Source organism: Pan troglodytes, chromosome 3 (assembly GCF_028858775.2).
Source record: "Pan troglodytes isolate AG18354 chromosome 3, NHGRI_mPanTro3-v2.0_pri, whole genome shotgun sequence".
Lineage (NCBI taxonomy): Eukaryota > Metazoa > Chordata > Mammalia > Primates > Hominidae > Pan > Pan troglodytes.
This window is the reverse complement of record NC_072401.2, coordinates 23,150,880-23,168,966: the sequence shown is the minus strand read 5'-3', so window position 1 is coordinate 23,168,966 and position 18,087 is coordinate 23,150,880. Positions and strand designations below refer to the sequence as shown.

The 18,087-nt window shown below is 40.1% G+C and overlaps 1 protein-coding gene across 4 annotated transcripts in view; it reads right to left on the bottom strand.

The window, feature by feature from the left end:
* LOC461139 (cytosolic beta-glucosidase) overlaps nucleotides 1–18,087 on the bottom strand; it is a 1,143,797-nt gene that overhangs the window by 1,083,031 nt on the left and 42,679 nt on the right. The window contains exon 1 of one of the 4 annotated variants that reach the window (XM_003950299.6): nucleotides 2,966–3,129. The exons of 2 other annotated variants lie outside the window; for them this stretch is intronic. In XM_003950299.6, coding sequence (XP_003950348.1) covers nucleotides 2,966–3,023 — 58 coding nt within the window. In that variant the 5' untranslated portion in view covers nucleotides 3,024–3,129. Of the gene's footprint in view, nucleotides 1–2,965; nucleotides 3,130–18,087 lie in introns of those variants that run through there. One more of the 4 variants, XM_517125.9, reaches the window with a different exon arrangement.

Below are 18,087 nucleotides of genomic sequence, written 5' to 3'. Positions count from 1 at the left end.
AGGGAATAGATTCTAACTAGCAGTCCAAACAAGAAATGACCATTCCCACTAAATGGAGTAGACAGTGTAACTCTCCTTCTCTCAGAGTGCAAGAGAATACAGCCAGGAGAAAGAAAAATAATAATAGTATTGGCATTAATATTAGTATTTGGTGAGCACTACATGGGGGCACTCTTATACCACAGTTACATATGTTTACCTCTTCAGTCCCTAGAACCAATCTACAGAGAGAGTATGACTATGTTTCAAATTTCACAAATAAGAAAACTGAGGCTTAAATATATTATTTGCCCAAAGTCACTCTGCTAGTAAGTGCTTGAGCTAAAATTCACACACAGCACAAAAGGATCAGGAAGAGCTCCTAGGGTGGAAAGCAAGCAAGCATGCAAAAGTTATGCTGTGAGTTGACAAAGATAGCAGGCTGATGGCTCTTGGCAGAGCATGATGGATCAAGTACCCTACCTAGTAAACTATAGATAGTTAACAGCAGGTTAGAGGCCACAAATAAAGACCTCAAAATATGGCAGAAGCAAGCCTAAGTCCGAAGAGCATAGGACAAACTGGCTCCAAGCAGACAGAAGAGATGCAACAGTATTGAGATCATGTGAAAAGAGGAGCTCAGAATGGGCCAGTTAATGTTACCTCCAGGTCCTAAGTGGGCAGGAACTGAAAGTTAGTAGTTGAAACCCACTCTATTGTCTTGTATAACTAACTGCATATTTATGCCAAGTTAACTGTAGAGTTCCACAGTGAATCATTCTTTGTAATCCTTTTGTGATCCTCCCAGATATGAATATGATGCATCGAGCACTTACTAAATGCCAAGTACTTAACACACATTATCTTATTTAAACCTCATAGCTGTGCTACACAGGAGACACCATAATAATCTCCATCTTACAGGTGAGGAGGCACAGAGAAGATGAGTCATTTGGACAAAGTCACAAATCTAGTAAAAGGAGAGATGGAATCCAAGTCTAAAGAGTCTTCCCCCAAAACTCATCTTAATAATCACCAATGCCATGTTGCTTCTAGAATCTGATTCTATTTACACCATTCTGGTGCTCTACCATGCTTTCTTGGATTTTTCCGACCTCTCTTTTGAGACGGAAACTAACAAAGATCATTGGTTTTGTTTTTATTCCCAGAGGGTCAGCCTATTCAGTCACCCTCTACAACAAAGTGGAAATTATCTGGAAGAAGATGAAAGAAGATTCCATGTAGCGAAAAAGGTGGCATGGAATCTGAGCCAACCAGGACACTGTCAGACGTTCCTTTAAAAGAGCCTTGTATCACAGATCATATATGTGCAATAATATACATAATCCCCCAGTGGGAGATGTCTTCTACATGGCAGTTATCACAACTGTGTAGTAGAGATTCCTCCTTCCCATTCTAGAGGATGGGGAAATAGCAATTGAAGCTAGGAATCACAGGCAGCATGGGTTGTACCAGGATCAACTTGTCCTGTTTCTTTGTCTAGAAAGATCTCCCCATATTCAAATGGCAGTCTCCTCCTCATACCTTAAGTTTAGACGGAATGATGCTAGTTCACAAAGATCCTCCTTGATGACCCATCCTGAAGAACTGGTTTTCACGTGACCCTTTCCCACAACATCCTATTATCACCATAGCACTTACCATAGCAGTCATTATTTCATTGATTGATTGACTTGTTTTTCTCGGTGTATAAGTTTTCTAGGGGTGCTGTAACAAAGTGCCACAAAATGAAAGGCTTGAACAACAGAAATGTATTCTCTCACAGTTCTAGAGGCTGGAGTTCCAAAATCAAGGTGTCAGCAGGCTCATGGACCCCCAAGTCTCTAGGTAAAATCCCTCTTGCCTCTTTCTAATTTCTAGTGGCGACTATTGCTCCTTAGCTTACTGTAACATTCCAATCTCGCTCTCACACACGGTGTTCTCCTTGTCTCTTTGTCCAAATTTTCTTCTTTCAAATTTCCAAATTTCTCAGTGTCCAAATTTCCTTCTTCTTAGGACACCGGTCATATTGGATTGCATATCTGCCCTACTCCAGTATGATCTCATCTTAACTTGGCTAATTACATCCTCCAGTGGCCAATTCTGGCTTCTAGAACTGTAAGAGGATAAATTTATGTTGTTTAAGCCCCACAGTTTATGATATTTTATTATGGCAATCCTAGGAAGCTACCACAATAACTCACTTTGCTTTGTTTAATCCAGGGTTTCATATACTTATTTGACCAAATAAATATTTTCTCCATGGTAGCTATTAACAATCTCTAACTCCCTTTGTGGGGGGGGGGGAGGGGGGACATACGTGTTTTAGAAAAGTAAAGCTCATCTTCCTATTTCACAGATGAAGAAACTGAGACTCAAGGAGGACAAAGAATTCACACACTTGTGTGTGGTAGGATGAGGATCAGAACTCGGGCTCCACAGGCACTCTGGGTGCTCTTCACCATTTGCTTCTATTTACTTCTCAGCTGCCCCAGGAAATATGGTGGCATACAAGATTAGGCTTGGCTTGGTGCTCACTAAGAATAGAACAGGGAACTACGTTTCCCAATTAATGAAGGGCTCTTTGAAAAAATCGACCCAATATTCTTCCAGCCAATAGAAAAAAATGATTCTCCTTTGTAGAGGAGTTGGGGCAAATGGATTCTAAAAATCAATTATAAAAGCAGCTGGTCCAATGTAAACTGATGTCTCAGCTGAGTTTGGACTGACTGAAAATCCAGCCACAGCTTGGTTTTCACCTCTTCATCCCTCCACCCTTCCTTGTGCCTAAAGAAAGAGACAAGAGAATGTGAGCCCCCACCCCTGACATGTTTGAAAAGGGAAACAAATTCATTGATAACATTGTGGTCTGTTCAATTCTTTGCTTTTCTTTTTGCCTCCTTACCCCACCATCTTCTTCAGGTACACAGGACACACCAGAAATAAAGCACTCCCACCCCAGTGAAGGGGAGAGAGTGTCCCCTACCTTCTACTTGATAAGCTGCAGTGGCTGCCGCCCATCCAAATCCTGCAGGGAAAGCCATGGTTTAAGAAGCTGTCTACTGGGATCTTCAGCTGCCAGAAGCAGAGCACCCTTTGGCCAGAGGAGCCAGGCAATTGTGCAAACAGAAAATGAGCTCTCACCCTAGAATGAAGCCTCAGAATACAAATATTTATGCAAACAACAAGGAAGCAGGGGCAAAGGACACTTGACTGCCACAGCCTTGATAAGAATCCAAGATACTTTGTACAAGGCCATCAATTATACTTTCTTCCCCCAGCACTCCCTGATTCTTAACAGAGTTGATAATCCTGGGTGCTAAGTCCCTGATTTGGCAGGGCACCCATTTACCTGATGTTTTGCCTTTTAAAGTAACATGAACATTGTTTTAAAAAGTCATTATCATCCTACTAGAATTTTCCCTTAGTTCATTCATCCCAATTCCTGATCCGTACTCTGTAGAGGTAACCACTTTTAACCATTTCTTCTGATATTTAATCCCATATTGTTTAAATAATAGGGTGTTGCTGCTTATTTTTTTCAATTTTAGATAATTATTGACTTCTGGGTATAGGGCAGAGGATCTAGCACTCTCTCTCTCTGTTCCTCCTCCCTCCTTCTCTTCCACCTTCTCCCATCTGGCCAACATGATAAAATTACCTTTTCATTTAAATGAATTCAATATTTATATTACTATGAGTCTGTATGGCTCAAAGCTGAGCCATATAGTATACATACCATGCTTCCATGCAACTTTTAATTTTCTCTAGGGTTAATCCACTGCCTGATCTTTATGTTTATTTCATCTTCTTTATACCTATTACTAATTCATCCCCAAACACTCTGACAGAAGAATACATCTCTGAGTTGTTCAAACAACTCTGTCTTCCTGCTCCATTCTGCACTGTTTATTTTTTAGGACACCACGGAGCTTTGACCCACGATCTCCTTCACATCATTCAGAGAGGCTCCTTCACCTCTCCCCTGGTCTTTCTGTTTCTTTTCCCGCTTTAGAGAAGCACATCCTCAAATAACTGTCTGATAAAGGCGGCATGGGACATAAATATTTCAAAACTCTGTAGTTGCTCTGGAATTGTCTTTAGTCTAACATTGCTCTTAATATGCAGTTTTGTACAGGATTTTATGATGAAAATAATTTTCACTCAGAATTTTGAAGGCATTGGTTCCTGGTTTTCTAGCTTCTGGTGTGGCTACTGACAAGTTTGATGAGAATACAAGTCCTGTTCTTTCATATGTAAACTTTTTTATTTCCCCAGCCCACCCTCTCTGACCCCCAAGTTTCTATTTCTGAAATTTCAGTCATGTTCATTGGTGTGGAACTTCTGTCCATTGTGCCAGGAACCCAATGGGTATGGGTTTCCACAGAAATGTACATGTTAACAGTAGGGGAAACTGGATGAGGGGCCATGGGAACTCCCTGTACTATCTTTGAAGCTTCTGTGTAAATCTAAAATTGATCCAAAATAAAAAGTTTATTTAAAAAAAAAATGACTATGGATTGGGAGGCCAAGGCGGGCGGATCACTTGAGGCCAGGAGTTCGAGACCAGCCTGGCCAATGTGGTGAAACCCTGTATCTACTAAAAATACAAAAATTAGCCGGGCATGGTGGCAGGCGCCTGTAATCCCAGCTACTCGGGAGGCTGAGGCAGGAGAATCGCTTGAACCCAGGAGGCAGAGGTTTCAGTGAGCTGAGATTGCACCATTGCATTCCACCCTGGGCAACAGAATGAGACTCCATCTCAAAAAAAAAAAAAAAAAAAAAAAAAAAGACTATGGAAAGAGAGGAGGTATGTATAACCGAAGTGAGGAAAGTTACTTACTCGGTTTCTCTACATTGCCATTAAATCATTCTACATTGTGTAATGACAGGAACATAAAGTTTGAAACAAGGTATAAGTAGGTTGAAATCCTACCTTCTCCAGTTATCCTAACTCTAAGAAGAAGAGATTATATACAGAAAGAAATTGGAAAAGACACTGAAGATATTTAAAGGTACATGTTTGGTGAAATAACCTAACAAATGCATGGCAAACTATTAAATTTGGCTTATGTTGTCATTCAGTTCTGAAGCAATTGTAAATTGAGAGAAAAAATAAATATCGAAATGTTTTCACGATAGAACGCTAGATGGCAGTATTGCAATTTTTTAGGTTTGCAAGTTGCAGTATAAAGTGGTATTAAAATTCAGTTATTTCACTAATGGCTGTCTACACCAGTCGCCCCTGGCTAATTACTACTGCTCTTCTAAAGATACTTCTCCAGAAGAAACAATCTATCTTCTCAGTGCTTCACATACTCTGAAGTTATTAGTCCACAAGTGGCAGAATTAATTTCTCTCAACATTGATCGGGTTGTTGTTCTAATCCAACATTCTCAAGCTTTTTGGTGTCAGGATCTCTTTACACTCTTAAAAATAATTGTGGTTCCTAAAGAACTTTTTTTTCTTTCATGTGGGTTATATTTAATATTATATTAAATATATTTGCTGGATTAGAAATTAAAACTGAGATTTTAAAAAAATTTATTTTTGACTTCATTTTAAACAGCAATGAAGAGCATGTTAACAGAAGTTACTTATTTTATGAAAAATAACCATATAACCCCAAACAAACAAAAATATTTAGTGAGAAGAGTGTCACTGTTTTACATTTTTACAAATCTCTTGCATGCCTGGTTTAATAGAAGACAGCTAATGCTCCTATCTGCGTCTTATTCAATTTGTTGTCTCTAGAAAACTCCACTGTACACTCACAGAAGAATACAGACAAGAGTGGAAAAGGCAAATCATATCGTAGCATCATTATAAAAAGAGTTTTGACCTGGTAGACACCCAAGTGGGTCTTGAGGACCTCAAGGAGTCCACAGAACACATTTTCGTAACCGTAGTCCTCCTTGAACTCACTTTCCACCCCTCCCCTAAGACCTTCCATTGCAACCCAGCACCCCATCATCTCGGGTAAGAAAGAATTATTGTATTTTAGATTTTTCTGTATACAAAAAGTAGTCTGACTTCATGGTCCCATCCAGGAAGACTGGCTGGTAATTTAATTTGTCATTACTGTATTTGGGCCCCCTCCGCTTCATTTTAGGGCCACACAAGAAAATTTGGGTCTTATGAAAACCAAAATTCTTTGTAATACCTGGTGTTTCTATTCCCCTACCTCCCAGTGTTGGTCTGTACCACTTAATGCCAAGATGCCCACTCTCCAGGTCTACTATGGTCTCTTCAAGTCCACTGATTCTCGGCACTCAAGCCTTCTCCAGGGGTGAAGCTCTGAGGTTCTATGTTCAACTGCCGCTCATCACAGCCACACAGTAGTTCCTCTGACGTCCTGCCACCTTCTGAAGGTACTGCCTCAGAACAGCACAACAAACCTTTTTATTCACGAGTGTCACCAACCTCTGTCTACTCCCCAAGCAAACATAAGTTACTTGCATTATAGTTTTGTCTACAGGTGTGCTCTTTCTAGAAGTCCTGGGACTGCTAAGTATATTAATCAGTCCTCACACTGCTGTAAAGAACTACCTGAGACTAGGTAATTTATGAAGGAAAGACGTTAGATTGACTCACAGTTCCAGAAGCAGGACTGGGAGGCCTCAGTCATGGCAGAAGGATGAAGGGGAAGTAAGCATGTCTTCATGTGACAGCAGGAGAGAGCAAGTAAAGGGGGACTACACTTTTTTTTTTTCTTGAGACGGAGTCTCGCTCTGTCACCCAGGCTGGAGTGCAGTGGCGCAATCCCGGCTCACTGCAACCTCCGCCTCCCAGGTTCAAGCGATTCTCCTGCCTCAACCGTCTAAGTAGCTGGGATTACAGGCATGCATCACCACACCCAACTAATTTTTTGTATTTTTAGTAGAGATGGGGTTTCACCATGTTGGTCAGGCTGGTCTGGAACTCTTGAACTCATGATCCGCCCGCCTCAGCCTCTCAAAGTGCTGGGATTACAGGCGTGAGACTACACACTTTTAAACAACCAGATCTCATGAGAACTCACTCACTATCATGAGAACAGCAAGGCAGAAATCCACCCCCATGATTTAATCAACTTCCACCAGGCCCCTCCTCCAACACTGAAGATCATAATTCAACATGAGATTTGGGTAGGAACACAGAGCCAAACTGTATCACGAAGAAACTGTAAATTCAGGGACCTCTAGGTAAAAAGGAAAAACAATCTTGCAGAAAATTTTATTTGTTAACTGTAAAACAAGCTGTTCTTTAGTAAGAATTCAGCTCTATTAGTCATGATCTTGACCCTCCCAATTTGAATTGCTGAGATTCAAAAACTCTGGCATTCAAAATGCTCCTGCATACCTGTGTAGGAGAAAAAGATTCTAAATGAACATTAGTCTATCTGTAGCAAAGATGCCTGTGTGTTCTAGCCGCCCTTGTTTCCCCTTCCATCTTGCCACACTTTTTGACTACATTTTTCAGCAACTTTGCAAATGGTTGTGGCCACATTACTATGTGTCCTGGCCAGTGGAATGTAGGCAGAAGTAATGTGTACCACTGCCAGGCTGGGACACTACAATCTGCCTGCATAATCATTCATGTTTCAGCCATGTATCATCATTCTTCTTTCATCCACTGGCTGGATATACAGGCTCCACTGGAAGACTCCAAGACCCTAGGAATTCTCAGACGGAAGGAGCCTGGTTCTCTGTATCACAGCACGGAGCAGAGCCACATAACAGCCTGTGAACAATCCACTTTAAACTATGGTGTAAATAAGAAATAAACTTTTATTTTTCTAAACTACTGAGAGTCGAGAGTTGCTGATAAATACACTCTCTGAAAACAAACTGCTTCCTCGAGCTTTTTTTTTTTTAACATAGTTAGATGACTTCAAAGTGTTTTCTTCCAGAGGAGAGCCTCTTCAGTGATACCATGTCATTGGAGAAGAAAGGAAGTGGAAGGGAACGTGAAGAAGGGGCAGGTGCAAAGGGCACATCTACTTGCAGTGGTTTGTGCAATGGATTATTCATCATGATTTCCTGCATTTACCAAGAAAGGTCTAGCCAAATTTTGACCTCAGAAGGCACATTTTACAAAACTGCTTCTCAAAAAGGCCACCGACTCCTGCAAGTAATCTGCTATTTTTAAGATTTCAATAATTCTAATTACTACTGTACATTTACTTCCTATAAGGTCTCCCAGGCTACCTACAAACATCAATTGTATTGCTTTAATATTGACTGGAATTACATAAACTCATTGTGGTAATACCAGCTTCTCAGACATGAAAATGCAAAAATGAATTAGTTATCATATTGCTCTCAGTTTCTTAGTAGACAGAATCTGTCAAAACATGAGGTGTAGAAAGTAATTCAGTAACAAAGGGAGTCTTTGGTTGTGGAAATTCTGACAGCCGTGTTGTGTGTGTGTACGTGTGCAGGAGCCAGGGGTAGGAATATTTATTAACATGAGCCACCCAGGACTTGGACGACCTACCTTTTGGTAACAGAATTTGATTTTCCATTGGGTATCTGTCTTTTACCCTATGCAGCCTAAATGTTTCTGGAAAATCTGACCCTGGGCCCCACGTAATAACTTGTCAGCTCCAGGGATTCATTTAAGGCCATCTTCATATTTCATCTCATTGGTTACAGGGATTAAATTAGTGATGGGCTTGAAACCCAATTCCAACAATAAAAAATGAGAGAAGGTCTGTTAAGATTTCTAAGAAAAAAGCTTCCTCACTTTTCCAAAGAAGCTATCCAGAAAGACATACTCTTCCTGCTACACCTCAATACGGAAGTTTTTAGCAGCCATTTCACAAACATAGAGGATCAACCTTGGCATATAGAGGAAAGAGGGAATGAAATAACCTTTGTGAAATTATGGATTCCTTTTATGGTTTAGGTGTCTTTGAGTTTGTTTCCTGTTACTTGCAACCAAAAATTTCAAATACAGTAAACATGTGAGTGTGCATATATGTGTAAATATGTGTGTGACACATTTATATGTGCATGTGTTACATCTATCCATGCATGTGGTATTATGCAGATGTAGATGTGTATAGATGTGAAAGCAGATGTGTGCATACATGCATGTATGTGTGTATGGTTCACACGTGTCTATGTATCATAAATCCCTCCACATAAAGGAACTTCAAAACCTTTACTGGATATTTTTTCTAGTTGTCTTGAATGCTGGCCCATATCACCAGCCTGGAAATGAAGATATATGTGAGATAATTAATGGCAGGTTCAAGTGGGATTCGATTGCATTATCTGCATTTAGTTATTGAAGGCTACACACCCCATAAGATTTAGCATGAAAGAAATCTAAAACAACAGCAGTACATCACTCAACCTTTCAAAAAGCCATACTGCTGTTAATTAAGGATTTGCTATTGAGTCATTTTCAAAACAAACAAAAATGCTCTGCCCTTCAAGGTGTTGACAGGCTGACACTAGCAATGGCAAACAAGTAATCATAAAACCCACTCAATACCACACAAAGCTCAACTGTTGAGCCTAGTGCTTTAAGAATAAATGGCAGTCAGTAGAGGCAGGGCCCTTGGAATCCCTTTTGGGTGCCTTCCAACAAACACCCATAGCTGTGGAATCGAGTTCTAGCAGCAGCATCTTTCAGGACGTTATTCACAGTGCAGCTGCTAGAAACTCTATTTCATTGATCGGATTCGGATTCCTCAGATATGTTGTTTCCACAAACTTGGACTTAGCCAATTAGGTCATCTTCCCAATGAAAAAAACTCTCCCTTGAAACAAGCTAACTCCGTTGTATTCCTACAGAGTATCTGGAGAAGTGTTCAAATGAACTGAGATTATGGTGAGACAAGTAAGGTTCCTCGGGGGCAAAATTTAGGGAACTGCACGCTCTCACTGCAGCTCCAGCATTGAATACCAGAAAGAGAACACTCAAGTTCAAAGGCCTTGTTGGAGACATGAACTGGTGTTATTTCTGAACGATTTGTGGCAACGCACAGGTGTGCCACATGCCTCGGGACTAGGCTGTAGCAATCCACCTAAGTCCCATGAGGATTTGCACACTGGAGAGGATCTTTGATTATTAATCTTGCTTCAGGGATTGGATTTGGAACTTCAAAAGCACTTTCCTCCCACAGAAAATCAAGCAATGCATTGGAAGCCCATGATCTGGAAAGGAAGCACAAAAGAATGAAATCGAGCCAAATAAAGTATAAAAACAGAGTGAAACAGAACAATTTTGGTGATAGTAAAATTATTTTAGATCAACTAGACTGGAAAGCCAGCACAGCTTTAGAACTGGGAGAACCTGCCCAGACTTTCCTCCCTTGGGTCCATAATTAAAGACTGCTGCAGAGCCTGGATGCCATCTAAACCCTTCATTTATCCTCCTCCTGCTTCCTGCCACCTGCAGCCCCCTTACAAACACTGCGGACTCTGATTCCTTGACATGTCTTGTGTATGTCAATTTACCTTCATTTCTGTGGCCTCTTCTCTAATCAAAGTCAAAAGAAATCCCTTCAGGGCTAGGAAGGTTTAAATAGGCTCCCAACTTCCAGTTTTGTTCACATCCAACATACTCTACTGCAGCCTGAGTCCTTTCCAAAACACAAATTGTTCAGTGATTGCCTCTGTCCCTGAAGTTCAAACTTCTTGATATTCGCAAGGTCCGCATTATCAGTTTCCTGTCTCCTTCCATTTACACGCACACCAGTGTTCCTCTCATAAGCGTTTTTAACTTTTTTCAGCTTTTCAAATCTACTATGATCCATGCTCTTTCTTGGGGCTGATTCTTCACAAATGATGTTTCCTGGTCTGGAACTCTTCTCTCCTTTATCTTGGCTAATCCTTATCTCCTATTGACCAGTTCAAGGTTACTTTTTAAGAACAGATTCCCCAGGACAAGCCAGGTCCCCCAGCACTGTGTTTCCATTGTCTCTTTTATGCCTTTTTGCATAACACTCATATATAACATTTTGTTTTAAAACTTGCTTAGTTGCCTGTCTTCCTCATTAATTCATAACTTCTCTGAGAGTAGGGATTGCCTTAATCAGGCAAGCTAAGAATTAAAGCCTCATTGGGTCTTTTCTCATCAATTCATTCACCAAAAATACATGGAACAATTACTATGAGCCAGGAACCATACTAAACTCTAGAAAGACAATGGTGAGCCAAGCCAACCCAGTTAGTCCCTGAACATATGGTCCACATTTAAGTCCTCTTATAGTCTACTAATTGAAGTTCCCCAGCTTTGTTTTAATAGCATCCCATTTTTACTCCTTGTTACTTGGGGAAGAATCTAAGAGTAAGTAGACAGTTACCTCTAGTTTTCCTAGAGGTAACGCCTCCTCCCAATACCTTATAGATTCAGAGTAGAGAAACGAAATGGAGAGGCAGAGGGAAGAATATACCGAAAACTATGGGATGTTGCCTTGCTCTGTTGTGTCCAGGAGGTCATTAATGGGGAAAGGAAACCTCTGAGAGCACTGACTGAAGTGAAATCGGGATTTAGGCTCAGGGAGCAGACAAGGATTCTCCTCAGAGGACTTCATCAGAAAAATGGAAGGTTCCTGATCTTAGCATAGCTGATGTAAAGTTCCATCCACCCAGTGTGGTGTTCTGATGGTGAGGGGCATCTCCCTGGCTCTGCACCCAACAGAAAGTCTCTCCTCTCCATCTTCCGTAAGGCAACATTGTACTGTACTCACATTCCCTTTTTTGGGGGGCCTCTGAATTGCCCAATGGTACATGGCACAATAACAGCCCTGAACTTAACGTTTCATTTCCATAACATTTGGAGCTACCATATAATCTGTTTATTTTAGTGATTATAAAAGATTATTATATTCTCATCTCATGTGTGTTGTGTTTGCATTCTGACTAATGATTTTTTTGCATTGTAATGCTCACATACAATAATCAAAATTCACACAGCATAAGCCATATATTTGTATTCTTCCTGAAATCAAGGTGAGGTCATAAAATATGCAGTGGCAGTCAAAGTCAGTGGGAGGGAGCTTGTGACAAATGCAGATTACCTTGAAAGCTTTGTTTTATGGCACACCTCTCATGTGATTAGTGGTTCATTGAAAAGACAGACATTGCACACACCAACAAAAAGAGAAAACACAAAGACATTACAACTGGGATAAAAACAAAATTCTAGTTTCTTATAATGGCAGAGTAGCTTGATGATGGCAGATTTACCCTATTGCCAACTTCAATTACAAACTCAAAAGGTAACAACAAGAACAACTTTCCGAAGGACCTGAAGATTGTGCAAAAGTGGGTAGAAACTGCAGAAGTTTCAAACCATGAAAGAAGGATTGATCATTTTTTCATTGGGAAAGTGATTTGAATATTGAGTTAGTATTTTCAAATTACGGGTGACATTTCTTTTCTAGAATAATGAGGGGTAGGGGCATAGGCTTGGGTATCAACTGACAAGCCAGACATGAGGCATAGTTTGGTTGTTTTCCAGATATGATTTAAGCTTGGGTGCATTCCTTGACCACCCTAAACCAAAGTGTTTATGTCTGTAAAACAACGGTCATCACTCCTAATTCACAGGATGGTTGCTGGGATTAAATTAGATGATACATGTGAATCCCTGAGAATAATGTCAGGCCCACAGTTGGTACCTTGTCAAAAATAGTCATGGGTAGGGCCTTGCTATTTACTCAAAGTAGTAGTTCGGCTTTCAGATGATTCTGAAGAGAGAATAACCTGGGTTAGACAGGAATTCTTTTCCTAGGAATACAACAGCTAAAATAAGCCAGCTGACAACAGGGTATGATAGGATGGGAATAAACTAGGGGAAGATTAGCAAGTTCTGTTTGTTCATATTTTTCGCTGTGTTCCTGAGTCTTCTGAGACAAGGATTTTTTTTTCTCTTGATATTAGAGGGGTGCCCCTCACATGAGGGCCTTATGACCTACTTCAGGAAAGTGCAGGAAAAGGTCAGAGAGCGGCCTTCCCGGATTTTATGACCTGCTTCAGGGGAGAAGGTTGAGGGGAAGGTGAGAGTGACTTTCCTGTGTCTCCTGCTTTCTCAAATGTCAAGGGGTCATATTTTGAAATAGTATTGTCCTGAAATTCCATCATAACCTAAAACAAGCAAACAAAAAGCATTTGTTGCCATCACTCATTTTCATATTCCAAACAATATTTGCACTGAAAGGTGACAGAATGTGCCACCCCATAGTATGCCACTTTGGCATAAGGATTATTTTGATCTAAAGGCACTTAAAGAATAGCAGAAACAAAAGGACAATCGGCCCTCTCTGTACCAAGAAAAAGGAAATATTCTTGTCACTGGAGACAGGAGAGAACGCCCATGTAGAAAGATGTCTACCTTCCACCAGGAGAGAAGAAACATTTTTGTCACAAGAGACGGGCAGTCAAGGCTGAGAAAAATCTGTACAAACAGATCTTGCTATAACTTGTACCTTCCTTCAGCATCCCTGTACATTTTAGCTACTTTTACACAATTGCCATTCTTTGTTCAACCTAGTATATCAGCACTCAGGTTTTGCCACATCTCTGGGTCTTTGTTTCCTAACAGGGGCTCCCATGGACATGTAAAACTCTGCATGTTTTCCTCCTGTGAATCTATCTTATGTCAATTTAATTCTCAGGCCCAGCTGGAACCTTAAGAGAGTAGAAGTAAACTTTCATCTCCCTGCACTACCCTTGCTGCAATTAAATTTCAGCCCTACAGTACTGTTTGAGAAATTCTTTATATGGTTTTGTCATGGAGTTTTCCTAATATCCTTCAGTGAGGCAATCTGAGCTATAAAAATGAGGGAGGAGATAGGGGATATTCAGGAGGAGGTCTGACCCCTTCTATTCTAATGCATTCAGATATTATTTTTGGAAAGACAAAAGACCAGTCTGTGTTGTCACACTTATTTCTGGATCACTCTCCGCAGCTTGAAGACAGCTTTTGTTTTATTTTTTATTTATTATTTATTTATTATTATTTTATTTTATTTTTTATTATTATTTATTTATTTATTATTTTTTTTTTTTGAGACAGAGTCTCATTCTGGCACCCAGGCTGGAGTGCAGTGGCACGATCTCGGATCACTGCAACCTCTGCCTCCTGGGTTCAAGCGATTCTCCTGCCTCAGCATCCTGAGTAGCTGGGATTACAGGTGCGTGTCACCAAGTCCGGCCAATTTTTGTATTTTTAGTAGAGATGGGGTTTCACCATGTTAGTCAGGCTGGTCTCGAACTCCTGACCTTGTGATCCACCCGCCTCAGCCTCCCAAAGTGCTAAGATTACAGGCATGAGCCACCGTGCCCAGCCAACTTTTTTTTTTTATTTCTGCCTCTGCTGCTCAGAAACGTCGAAGTTTCAACTAAAAATGAAAACTTTGTTTTATGGCATAAATGCTAATGCATAAAGCTAATATTTAGTTTGAAGGGTTTTTTCCCCCCTCAAACCAACTGACCCTTAAATAAATTTTTTTAAAATAATTTGATTGTCAATCATTAAATGACAAACATTGTTGGCCAAGCGCGGTGGCTCACGGCTGTAATCCCAGCACTTTGGGAGGCTGAGGCTGGTGGATCCCTTGAGGTCAGGAGACCAAGACCAGCCTGGCCAACATGGCAAAAACCCGACTCTACTAAAAATACAAAAATTAGCTGAGCATGGTGACATGCAACTGTAATCCCAACTACTTGGGAGACTGAGACAGGAGAATCATTGTTTTATCTTTTATTTATTTATTTATTTATTTATTTATTTATTTATTTATGTTTTTTATTTTATTTTTTTGAGACAGAGTCTCAAATCTGAACCCAGGAGGCAGAGGTTGCAGTGAGCCAAAATCACACCAGTGCACTCCAGCCTGGGTGACAGTGTGAGACTCCATCTCAAAAAAAAAGAAAAAATATATATTTTTTTTAAATAAATAAATGCATTATTAAACTTCCCCAAATTGTCTTTTTTTCCCCCCACAATGTTAATTTATTTCATTTCGCCTTTGGTCAATTGAGCTATGTCCATACTATTTTTTCTTTCTAGCTCTCTCTCATGGTATTCTTTTCTCTTCTCATGCACACAGATCTAGACTTCCAAAAACTCTAGTGACTGGAATTTTGTGGCAGCAGAAAGCAGGACACTCACCAGAGATCTTTCTCCTTCATGGCAACCACCCATATACATCTCCACCAAAAATAAAAAGCCTCACACATTTAAAAGAACTGTGATTATTTTACCTAATTTTTTGATGCTTTAAACAGAACTGTCTGTTTTGTCAGGCTGAGGAAAAAAAGATATTTTTATTTGCAGTATCGTCCACAAATATGCTACGTATGGTTTTTATAGCTAAAAACGCATCTTCTCCTCCAAGTGTAAATATTTTCTTGGGATGAGAAATCCAATAAAACCACAGATCCCTAGCCTTTGTGGTTGGTATAAACAGGCCCTGCTTTTTGAACTTTCAGTCTCCAAATGTGACAGCCACAGATTTTATTTTAAAGGTTACTCTTTGCATTTTTAAAAAATGTGTTTGCAAGATTTATTCATCTGTGGTTAAATGTTTCCATGTCTCTGAAGTCACCTGCTAGGATCGGCCCCACTTTACATATGGGATATCATTTATGGGAAGTGAACAGTATTTCCTTTGTAGCTTTAACCACAAGCTGGCTCAGCCTCACCTTCACAATTAACTGAGTTTCCAAAATTATTTTCCTGGTGTGCACTGGGATTCTTTTCTTCTCTAAGAAATAGAGAACAGAATTGCCTTATCCCAAGCCCATGCTGTAGCTTTTAAATGTCAACAACACTTTCACTCTTCTGAAATGCTTAGCTGAGCCCCTGAGGAAGTGCGCTGTAGTATAAAGAATCCGTAGATGCAGCAAAGGTTACTTCTCCAGGTCTCAATTTTCATATGTATTCATTTCCTACCACCCTTTCCCCTTTGGCTTTTTACAAGATATATTTCCAAAATGTGGTTATGTCTTGGTGTTGAGGCTATGACAATATTTATTTTCATTTACATTTGTGCTTTTACAAATGTTGTACAATAAGTAGGCATTATATGTCAGTAAGGGGAAAATATTGTTCTTGAAATAAGACCACATGAAGAGTGGATAAATTCTGCAGAACCATCAACAGACCCTGATTCTAATCACTAGTATTTTTCAAAGCAGGTTTAATGTGCATTTCTCTTCACCCAACTAGAAGACAGAAGAAAAACAGCTACACAGGCTTACTGTTCTCTCTCGAGCACTTGCAACAACTGTTTGGAATGGCAACATAGATGCATTGAGTAATAAAGTCACAACTGGCTGCCAATCATTTTGGGCTAAATAAAGCTAACATTCCAGAAGCTCTTGCCCTTCTTCTACTCTTTTTTTTTGTGCACTTCAGCACATCATTTTATTAATTAATTTATTTATTTGGAAGGGGAAATGTTTGTAGTGCAGCTGTTCTTTGTGTCATATGACATAGCAGTTAACTACCCACAGTGTCTTGCCAGGACTCTCTCCCCCTTTTCTACAGTGGTCAGAGGAAAGGAACACCTTCATTCAGAATCATAAAATATAGCACTAAAAAGGCTCTGTTCATGGAATTTGGAGAGGAATCCTCAGTTAGAGTCATGGAGTCTTTTGAGATGGAAATGATATTAAGGGTCATTTAGTAAGGCACAACATTTATAAAGGAAGAAGAGAACCAGAGAACTGCCTGAAGGAGCTCTGTAATAAGTCAGCAAAGCCAGCACTCAAGTCCAACTTTTTTCATTCCAAGTCCTATCTTTCTTTCCAGCATTTTAATTCCCCATTCGAAGACAGAGTCTATTATTATTCTTGCAGGCAGAGCATATTTCTACCTTAGAGTTCATATACCAGAAGAGCTTTGCCCAAATTTACTTTGATGTTTTAGCATGCTGGGACATCAGAGAATTCTATATTCCTTTTTATAGGCACATTCACTTGGTGGTTCCATCCAATAGGCGTGTTTCCAACAATAACCAAAGGAGCAGAAAAATTACACTCCTGGCCAAAGTCTATTCACTCCATTCCTATTTTTTTTTACTCCTGGCCAAAGTCTATTCACTCCATTCCTATTTTTTTTACTCCTGGCCAAAGTCTATTATTCACTCCCTTCTTACTTCGTTTTTTATTTTGTTTTGTTTTGTTTGTTTTTTTTTTGAGACCAAATCTCACTCTGTCACCCAGGCTAGAGCGCAGTGGCATGATCTCAGCTCACTGCAACATCCGCCTCCCGGGTTCAAGAGATTCTCGTGCCTCAGCCTCCAGAGTAGCTTGGACTATAGGCATGCACCACCACACCCAGCTAATTTGTTTGTATTTTTAGTAGAGATGGGGTTTCACCATGTTGGCCAGGCTGGTCTCCAACTCCCTCCTCTGCCCACCTTTGCCTCCCAAAGTGCTGGGATTACAGATGTGAGCCATTGTGCCAGCCCACTCCATTCCAAGAAGAAGAAGGAGGAGAGGAAGAGGAAGAAGAAGAAGAAGAAGAAGGAGGAGGAGGAGAAGGAGGAGGAGAAAAAAAGGAGAAATTACTGCCTCTACTTTTTCCCTTTCTCTGGTATAAAAGTAAAAGTAGCAAAGAGAGAAATAACTCTGGAAATACGTGTTGATATATGCTTGGCACTGGATTTAATAACCACAGTGAAGAAAACCCGTAATATTTCGGTTCACTCAAAAATAACTGGTAGCACGTTGACTAGAAAACAGTAAACCAGGTTTCCAAACCAAGAGGGAGATTTCAAGTCAACAGCATATTTTAGGCAAATATCTCTTGCCAGGGTCAACATACTACCAGAATTCTGGCACTCCATTTTGTTGGATCAGCACTATACTTAAAGAAGAGAACACTACCAAAATGCTTTTTTTAAAAAAAGTTCCCATTATTTAAATGATGTTATAAAAAGAAGACAAAGAATCTACTTGGGTTAATTTACATAGCTTAGAATAATACTTTTTGAAGACAGCTTGCCTTTGACAAGGTATGGAATGGTGTGATACGTTTACTACCCCATCAAAGGGTCATGACTGACAGTCTTATGAGAAAAGACAGATTAAATGGATGGAACTGGAGGGACATTATGTTAAGTGAATTAAGCCAGAAACAGAAAGTTAAACACTGCGT